Raw genomic sequence first — 9,619 nt, 5'->3', positions numbered from 1 at the left:
GAGGGTGTAATAATATTAGTCCGGGCTTTAGTAATTTTAATTTAGCTTTCCAAAATGATGTAATATTCATTGCAAACAAAGTGTTGTAGCAAACTTTGGACTTGCTGGTGGTAACCTTACCACTAAATCAAAGTGGTAACTCCACCAGCTTCTATGCAGGCAACCAAACATGGTTTCTGCATCCTCTTGATTTGAATCCGATGCAGGTTCAAAAAACCAAACACCGACTGCATGTGACCAGGCTGCTGGGAGCCAGCCAACCAAACAACCACCCCTTGCATGCGCTCAGCCTGGCCAAAGGGGGCCTGGCTGGCTAATGCGAGCTAGGCTGGGCTAGGAAGTGAACCAAACACGCCCTAAGTGTCGTTGGCCCGCTGGCATTGCTACTTCCTGGTTCCTGCTTATTTGCTTAGTTATTGTCAGTTCATCAGTATTTCTACTTCATCAGCTCGTTTTGCTCTGTTTGTTTAATTTGGTTTATCAAATTTGTATTTTGGTTGGCTAATTTAGAAAGCACCGTGAAAATAGGAAAGAAAACGGCAAGGGGCACTCTTGCATGCTAAAATTGACACGGAATTATTTGGGGCATTTGGTGAACCAGTGGTGGTGTAATGGAGTCATATGCTTTGTTAATCCATCCTTTTGTCACTTCTTACTGATCCAGCTGTACACAAACAATAGGACTCAGATTCACTCACTCACGGAGATCGTGTGCATCGAGTCTGCACTCTGCAGATTACACACAGTGAACTTGCAAAAATAATCGGCACAACCATCAATAATATCCTAACAGATGCCCTTCTATTACTTTACAGATTACAAATTGGGAACTATAATAAATTGATCCTTCATCCACAGTGATACTCATCGATGTTACCAATTCCACAGTGACTCATGTAATAACTACACATACAAAGCTTGAGGCCTCGAGAAGCATCCAGCAATGGTTAATTAATCATGCATCATGGACCGTTGGGAGACGACGGAGCACGAAACGAAATACACGAGCCGAGAAGAAGCGAGACGAGCCAGCAGCCAGTAGGAAAGCGCCAGGCAAGCAGTGGCACTGCACCAGGCAGCAGCAACGCAGCGCATCCACTCATCGTCCAAACACCCCCGGCCGCGGGCGGCTGCGCTCGCTCCACTGTCCTGCCCCCCGCGCGCACAACGCAAGCAACAGCAGCCCCGATGGCCGCCGCCGCCGCCGCCACCGCGTCCTCCGCCACAGCCTGCTTCCTCTCCCCGCTCCCGCCGCCACGCCGCCCGCGTCATTTCCTCAGGCACCTCGCGCGCGCCGCGGCCACCAAGCCCGCGCCCGCCTCCGCCTCCTCGCTCGCCCTCCCCTCGCCGTGGCCGTGGGCGCGGCTACGGCGGCTCCGCGAGCTAGTCCCCGCCGAGGCCGCGGGGCGGCTGCTGTCGTCGGCCGCGGGCTCCCTCATCGTGGCGCTTGCCTCCGCGTCGCTGGTCCTCGGCGACGCCGGCGCGGCATCCGCGTTCGTGGTCTCCACGCCCCGGAAGCTGCAGGCGGACGAGCTCGCCACCGTGCGCCTCTTCCAGGAGAACACGCCCTCCGTCGTCTACATCACCAACCTCGCCGTCAGGTGGGCCTCCCCGTCCCCGTTCCTTGCCTCTGCGTTGTGTGTCTGAACTCGGGAGCGCTCAGCTCCTCCGGATTGCAATCAGAGGCTAGAGGATGCTCTAATCTCTTACGCGTGCTGCGTGTGCAGGCAGGACGCGTTCACGCTCGACGTGCTGGAGGTGCCACAGGGGTCTGGGTCGGGCTTTGTCTGGGATAAGAGCGGCCACATCGTCACCAATTTCCATGTCATCCGTGGCGCGTCAGACCTCAGGTTAGTTGGTTGGTTCGGACGGCTGGATTGCTTTCCTACTACGCTTCCTTAGCCGATTGGTTGTGTTCAGATCAAACATCAAAGCTTGTCAATTCTAGTATTAAAGGTTACGGTCGATGGTGTTTCATTAAAATATGCTCTAGCCTTCCAATAATTTCAAGTGGACAGAGTGGGGGGAAAGGAGTTGTGGTGCTGCTGCTGCAATGTGTTATTGGTAAGCTGGAGCAGCGCAATTACTGATTGACAACACTCCAGCAAACTACAAACAGGGGCACAGGGCCCATCTGTAATGGTTCATTATCAATTTGGCTCCCTAGAAGACCTGGTCGTAGCAAAAGTAGTATGTCGAAAAGGCCGATATTTTAGTGTAGCGGAAGCAACATGACACTTGTTCAACAGCTTCACTATCTGGTTGTTAGAAGTTATGGAATGTCTCTGCATTACACAAAGTTTTAGAAAAGATACTACTTTCTCTAGAAGTTCCTTGCATCCCAATTTCAAGAAGTGAAACTTAATGCTACACTTTGAGTATTTTAATGCAAAAGAACTAATTCTTCAGGCTAGCAATGGCATAAACTTCTGACTTTTGCTAACCACGTTTTTGTGTTAGTTGGCAATGCTCTGCAGTTGTGCCCATCTCACTGCTAGATCTCCACATGGTCAGATACACGAATGCAAAACATCCATATGTGTTTATATATATTTTTTCGTGTCTTTTAGATGTCAGTGATGCCTATAGATATATAATGGCGAAATGAAGTTACAACTGATAGTTTTATGCAGGGTCACACTTGCTGATCAGTCAGTGTATGAAGCGCAAGTTGTTGGATTTGACCAGGACAAGGATGTTGCTGTTTTGCGTATCAAAGCACCGAAGGATAAACTAAGACCTATACCTGTTGGTATGTCAGCAGACCTACTGGTTGGTCAGAAAGTATATGCCATTGGAAACCCAGTGAGTGCTAAAAACACCTTTCTTCTTGTTGTGTTGCTTATAATATAATGAGATTATGTGTACAGCATGGTTGATTTGTACCTTAGAAGTTAGAGATAGATGTGGTATCTTAAAGCCTTTGGTTGGTGCTCTAACTTTTATGTACTTGCTACTATGATTCCTGAAATTTTTTCTTATTTTAACCTTGAATTCTTGATCCATGATAAACATTTGCAAAGGCCAGCTGCTGTTCTTGTTTCATGAATATGTTGTTAGGTAGTGTTTAAAGGTAATAACATACTAGAGTTACAGCAAACATTAATGTGATCATAAAAAAAATGATGTGCATCGTTTTTGTTCCGCGCTCCACAGATCAAAGTTTGACACAATTCCAATGCGGAAAGATATGATCTTAGCTTTGCTAGGAAAATTATTGAACTTCAATAACAAGGGCGAGTTCTCTCGATTGTTAATACGCTGCAGACTTATTACCAATTTACCCATAGTCTTAAACATTTATTACTTTTTTGTGTTTGCAGTTTGGCCTTGACCACACTCTTACAACAGGTGTTATCAGGTGGAACATTGTTTGTTAAGCTGATTCATCTTTCTCTGATTCATATCGGAATGCACTGAGACTCTGTTTTACTGTTTCTGCTGATGCCCCTAGTGGATTGCGTCGAGAAATCAGTTCAGCTGCCACAGGACGTCCTATACAAGATGTGATACAGACTGATGCTGCTATCAACCCTGGTAACAGTGGTGGTCCACTTCTTGATAGTTCTGGAAACTTGATAGGTGTAAACACTGCTATATACTCACCCTCAGGAGCATCATCTGGTGTTGGGTTTTCCATTCCAGTTGATACAGTATGTACATTTTCAACTCTGTTTTCTAAAAATCTGTTGACAGTAGCAGTTCACTCAAGTCAGTTCCAAAATTCAGTTTAGTTTGGTTTCATTCTTCCTTGCAGTTAACTCACATGCTTTGATAACGACACAAATAATACCTATTTTCAGGTTGGGGGCATTGTGGACCAACTTATAAAATTTGGCAAGGTGACAAGACCTATTTTGGGAATAAAATTTGCCCCTGATCAATCTGTAGAGCAGCTTGGGTTAAGTGGAGTGCTTGTCTTGGATGCTCCTCCAAACGGACCAGCTGGCAAAGCGGTGAGATGCCTTTTGTATTTCCTGATTTGGTAATGACTTAACTTGAAAGCAGGGATTTCTTAGAATGGGGATGCTGTAATTATGCTTCAGTTTCACTTTGAGTTCTGGACTTCATTATTATTTTCAGATTATTCATTCTCTATGCCCAGTTACAACCCATGCAACCATGGGAAAACCTTGAGCTATTATTTATTAATACACTAGACTGTAGCTTCTGTTGAGCTTTCATGTGTGTTTGGAACTAAGAACAACTCAGAAAACAAACTGGACATGAAAAATAATTTTTTCAAAGAAATTTTCCTCCTTTGTACCTTTCGTCTAACATGATGCATTTCTAAATCATGTCTTTGCATCAATACTGCTACTGTGGCTAAAAGTTCTACTTCCCATGTTGTTTATCAGGGTCTGCAATCAACCAAACGAGATCCCTATGGCCGGCTTATCCTGGGTGACATAATTACCTCTGTGAATGGTTCAAAGGTAACAAACGGAAGCGACTTGTATCGGATATTGGATCAGTGTAAAGTTGGGGAGACGGTAAGCTTTGGGGGTTTTTTTTACCTATACATGTCTGTATACAAAAGAAGAAATTTGACGTGCTTGATAGTTGCTATTTGCTAAGATACTGAATTGCATGGTGTTTAAGGTGACCGTGGAAGTCTTGCGTGGCGATCATAAAGAGAAGATCCCTGTGGTCCTGGAACCGAAGGCTGACGAATCCTAGTAAACCAGGTTCTTCTGTATCATAGCCTCAGTTTCTCAAGTAGGCGCAGAGGCGCAAATACATAAGGCGTCTTAGCATTTTCGCCTATCACAGGATTCGTTCGTTGTACATAATTCATGCCTGTAGTAGAAGATCTACTCTCTGGTCTGGTGGGAAATGGGTATCCAGGTTGCCGTAATGCCGTCGTGTAATCATGTTCATGCCCGCATTTTCTGTGTGTGCTGTAGCATGCACGCATCCTACAGTGCTTTAGAGTTTATAGATGGCCTACCTTATTAATACGAGATGTTCATCAGATGACCCTCCAGGGAAGGGAACTGCAGGTCGATGAATGAATGGACTTCTGATATCACAGATCACCTAAACCTTTTTGACCAAAAAAAATACGTGCTGACTTTTTTGCAGGAGCAGTTGGCACCGTTGCAAATCCTAGGTGCGATCCCGGAACACAACAGGGATCAATGTGATAGCTATGCCGTGACCCGTGACGTGCCATAGATCGCTGGGCTACTTTCCTACCTACATATCTATCGTGGAATTTGAAAAAATCAAAACAGTTGCGGAGAAGGAGAGGACTGCAGGATATGTCTCGTTACGCGCGACAATATATCTATCGGTGAAAAAAAGGGCTGGGAAAGTAGTTTGCGTTATAGTCACTTGCTAAAATTTTGCATCAGAAAATCTCGGAAAGGAGCGATCGCCTCTCAATTTGAAATCAAGACAAAAAAATGATGTCCGCGCAGAGGAAAAGAGTAAGAACTGCAAGTACAGAGAACATGTCACGTGGTTTTTCTCGGATTTTCTATGCCGTGTACTACTCCCTAATAAGTTCTAAAAAAATGCAATCATCATCGTTTCGAGTAGTCAAACAATTTTAAGGATGATCGAATCTAAAACTACTGTAGTAATATCTATGATATTGAATAAAATTTATTTGAAAATGTGAAATATGTTTTTATAGTAAATCTATCTGAACAAATGAATCTTGATATTTCTTTTATAAACTTGGTCGATATTTTTTTTAAAAAAAATAGCTCGTTCTAAATCTAGAATTGTGCTCTTTTGGGAATGGATGGAGTATTTATTAATAAACTCCCTTCGAAACCGAGATTATAGCCTGTGCTGGAGGAGAAGGGGTTTATTTTTTATTTAGATCGTCTAGACTAGATGGTGCTAGAGAGTGATCTCCACAGACAGCAGCTGGTACGGCGCATGTAGCGTTGGCGAACGGCGAAGATTCGCATTGGTCATTGCGTCGCGTCTGCTATAGAGCTCCGCAGCTCTTCTCTTCTTGGCTACAGATCGGCAGGCGGTTTCCTCCGATCCAAGCGTAAACCTCTTGGCTCTTGCGTACGTGACGCATGATCTGAACTCGGAGGCCGCGTGCGGCGACGAACAAAGCAAACCGGCGGGCGACGCAACTGATCAAGAACACCGTACACTGCTAGGAGCCTCTAGCTAGGACAGGCGCGCCGCGCCATCGTTTTAGGGTCGCGTGACGGGTCCGCGTCTGGCATTAACGCCCGCCGGGCTTAGCCTTCGCCACCACCACACTAATAACCTGCAGGCTTCCTAATCACGCCGCCGGCCGGCCGGCCCCGGGGCCCCGGCCCCTGCCCCGTCCCACCACTAGATTAATGGCTGTGGCCGGGAGCCATGCAGTCGGATCGCTCTCGTCAGCGGCCACTGTTAGCTAGGTCCTAGTCCTAGCGCTAATGGCCTGTGAAAGGTGAGTGCAAGCTGAAGTGGTACAGTGGTACACCGCCGCTTGACCGCTTCGGTCGACCTCGACGATGACGACGACGACATCTTTCGGAAAAAAAGAAGACTTCGACAACGACGACGACGCTCTGCCGGCCGCCTGCGCAGCTGAGGGACGACGGAGACGATCAACATGGTGATGCAGCACCATAGCGTACGGAAGCACCAGCTTGGGAGTTGGGACATGCATGAGCGACGTAACGAGGGTTAATTACTTGTTGGTGCAGCACGCTGCACGTACGCAGGGCCAGGGAAAACGACTCCAACTTTATTTATTTGCTTGATTCCTTTGTGTATATTGTAGAGATCGATATGCCTAGATCCACATCCTCGACTGGGTTTTAAGCATCTGAGATCGATCCCCCTCGAAGGAAAGGGTGAGCTTCCATTTGAATGAACAATATCGATCTACTCTGCTTCTTTACTACTCCCTCTATACAAAAAAAAAGAGAGACAATTCTCGCTTGTTGAGTAATCAAACAATTCTCTGTTGGATCAAATTTATATAAAAAAATTAGATATCGAATAAGTATTACCAAATTAAATATAATATATATCTAATAAATCTATTTGGACGTGTAACTGTAGTTAAGCTTAATTAAGAAAGTTTGATTTGGTTCAAACCTAAAATTACTTCATCTTCTCTTTAACAAACGGAGTATGTGGTTGTGCGGAGGAAACTGTAATTGGATGGTGGTTTATACGTACGTTGGGTATGCACCATCTCTTAGTTAAGCAGTCTAATCACCTCTGATCAGCTTCGTATTGCAATACGTCGTCAGGCAACTAATAATAACAGTAGGTCAAGGACCAGTACGTGCCAGTAGCTAGTAGGCGCCTGCTTACGTACACAAAGCAGGCACGACGAGTAGTCATGGATCAGATAGGTAGAGCATCGGCATCGCTAGCAACTCAGATTAAAAACAAAAACAAAAAAGTAAGTAAAGAGGATTCTCTAACTCCACTTTTTCTTTTTTTTTGTCACCAAGAACAAAGAACAGCTGTCTCGTAATCCAAAATATATATCACCTGCTCGTGCTCTACAAGCAATAGGTCAAACAAATCCTAAAAATATGCTGAATAAAATGGACTAATGGAGTGTGCACAGTACACACACTTCACGGCTGACCGGCTCCAGGTATAAAGCTGTCATCCAGCCCTGTGTTACATTACACTGCAGTAAACTGATGATTACCAGCAAATAAACAAGCCAGCCAAAGTTACCAATCGCTCGATCACATATATAGCAGTATATTATACTGTACCAACTTAATCACTCTACGTACGTGTATACGTTAATACGTACGATATGCCGCTGAGTAGTGTTCATCAGAACGGGAGGTAGCTCCGGCGGAACACGGCGGCGTTGGCGAACAGCCCGACAAGGTCCTGCTTGTATGGCAGGAACGACCTCCGGCGCCGCTCGCCGCCGCCCATATTATTGTTGACGTAATAGCTCCAGGCGTGGGCACCACCACCTCCAGCGGAGCCGGCGCTGGCAGCACCCTCCACGGCGCCTCGCCCCTTCTGGTTCCGGCGCCCGAACCACCCGCCGGAGGAGGCGGTGCTCAAGAAGACGAACTTCTCCTTGCCGTCGCTCTGGCTACGCCCGACGGCGAGCCGGGGCCGCCAGCGGAGCACGGACCCCGTGGAGCCGCTCTTCTTGCACCGCGCCGGGGAGGAGGACGCCGCCGCGGCCGACCACCCGGGGGACCAGGGGGAGAACATCTCCACCGGCACCGAGTCGAGGCCTTCGTCGTCGTCGACGTCGTCCGCGGGCGCTGGCGGCGGCGGTGGCGACGGATCCCTGTCCACGAGCAGAAGCCGTCCTAGCGGCACCCGCGCGGTGGCCGTCTCTGGCTCCGGGGCCGGAGCAGCCCGCGGCGGGGACCTCGGCCGGCCGAAGACTGGGTACAGCAGCGGCGGGCCCATGCAACCGCCGCCGCTGCCTGCAGATAGTAGACGAGGAGGCGGCTGGGCGGCGGCGAAGGTGAAGTCGTCAACGCCACCGCCGTCGTCCATGACGATCCTGCTGCGCTCCCAAAGCATGCTCTGCTAGTGCTGCTCGCGTTCGGTCTCCGTGCTCGGACGACGACGACGACTCAGCAGCAGGCCACTGCCGCGTCCCATGTTCGGAAGGGTGCGGTGGCTGGACGCTCCTCGGCGCCGGGGGGCTCGCTTTTTATACGCGGCGATTGGCGCTCGATCGCATCGAGACGCCCTGGATGCGATCAGCTGACGGGATAATCTTGACCGCTGAATCGCTGATCGCAGCATCGGGCATACGTTAACTTTCCGTGGGATGGACACATGGACGTGGTTACGCGCTTTGGCTAGTGCGATCGAGAGTGCATCAACAACGCCAACGGAACGGATCTGGGAAAAAAGAATCGGCACGAAGTCGCTACGAGTACATATCGCACATCGCTGATTCACCGCACATGGCAATGCATAAACATTAAACGCGTAGGATTGTTACGTGAATTCAGAATAACAAATGACAAAGAAACAAAAAAAAAACCCAAGGCAATGCCCGAACCCCCACCCAGCCCCCGTTGCCCCAACGAGGGCGACTCACCCCCAATCCCCCAGATCTCCTCTCCGCATGCAAACCAGCCCAAATCGACGCCAGATCCGTGCGCGGCCAGCTCCGATCTACCTCCCAGTGGCTTCAATGCCGCCTCTACACCACAGATGGCGGAGATCTCGCTCGATGCAGAGGAGAACAGTAGCTCTTCAGAAGAGCCTGTCATGGCGGATTCAAGCCTCCCCAACCGCATCATTGAAGATGTGGGTGAAGCTCAGATTCTGGAGGAGCTAGCGAGCGACATCAGATACCTACTTCAAGATCCAATGGCCGGGGCTGCTCAGGCACTCGCCCAGCCCGCGGCCCAAGCAGCGGCAACGGTGCGAGATTCAAAGTCCAGAGGTAGCAAAGATGAAGCTCGTCAGGACACTTCAGGTAGCAATCAACCAGCACAGAAGACTGCGAAGCTCTGCGACACGACTGAAATCGGACCAAAGCATTCAATCTCCAAGCTGAGCAACCAGAACGGCTCCAATGTTGAAGACCGGAACAGTACACCTAGTCTGAATTGCCAGGAAGGGGAGATAGGAGCTACTCTGAAGAACAAGAGCAAAGGCACTGAGGGTAGCAATCAACGTCCGCAGGCTGAGC

At 48.4% G+C, this 9,619-nt stretch overlaps 2 protein-coding genes across 2 annotated transcripts; one reads left to right on the top strand and one right to left on the bottom strand.

Moving 5' to 3' along the window:
- Positions 1 to 771: 771 nt before the first annotated feature.
- On the top strand, positions 772 to 4,920 carry LOC136513718 (protease Do-like 1, chloroplastic). Its single transcript, XM_066507671.1, has 8 exons — positions 772 to 1,601; positions 1,728 to 1,850; positions 2,634 to 2,805; positions 3,324 to 3,361; positions 3,455 to 3,653; positions 3,804 to 3,956; positions 4,359 to 4,493; positions 4,603 to 4,920. The coding sequence occupies exons 1-8, from the start codon at positions 958 to 960 to the stop codon at positions 4,678 to 4,680; spliced, it is 1,542 nt and encodes a 513-aa protein (XP_066363768.1). The 5' UTR covers positions 772 to 957; the 3' UTR covers positions 4,681 to 4,920.
- A 2,487-nt stretch (positions 4,921 to 7,407) lies between these two features.
- On the bottom strand, positions 7,408 to 8,610 carry LOC136513196 (uncharacterized). Its single transcript, XM_066507184.1, has one exon. The coding sequence runs from the start codon at positions 8,488 to 8,490 to the stop codon at positions 7,771 to 7,773; it is 720 nt and encodes a 239-aa protein (XP_066363281.1). The 5' UTR covers positions 8,491 to 8,610; the 3' UTR covers positions 7,408 to 7,770.
- Between the last annotated feature and the right edge of the window lie 1,009 nt (positions 8,611 to 9,619).

Source organism: Miscanthus floridulus, chromosome 16 (assembly GCF_019320115.1).
Source record: "Miscanthus floridulus cultivar M001 chromosome 16, ASM1932011v1, whole genome shotgun sequence".
Lineage (NCBI taxonomy): Eukaryota > Viridiplantae > Streptophyta > Magnoliopsida > Poales > Poaceae > Miscanthus > Miscanthus floridulus.
This window is presented reverse-complemented; position numbering and strand designations above follow the sequence as displayed.

Coding starts and splice junctions, on each gene's coding strand:
- LOC136513718 (XM_066507671.1), top strand. CDS start 958: ATGCATCATGGACCGTTGGGAGACGACGGAGCACGAAACGAAATACAC. Junction 3,362..3,454: donor CTTACAACAGGTGTTATCAG/GTGGAACATTGT, acceptor TGATGCCCCTAG/TGGATTGCGTCGAGAAATCA. Junction 4,494..4,602: donor AGTGTAAAGTTGGGGAGACG/GTAAGCTTTGGG, acceptor ATGGTGTTTAAG/GTGACCGTGGAAGTCTTGCG.
- LOC136513196 (XM_066507184.1), bottom strand. CDS start 8,490: ATGCTTTGGGAGCGCAGCAGGATCGTCATGGACGACGGCGGTGGCGTT.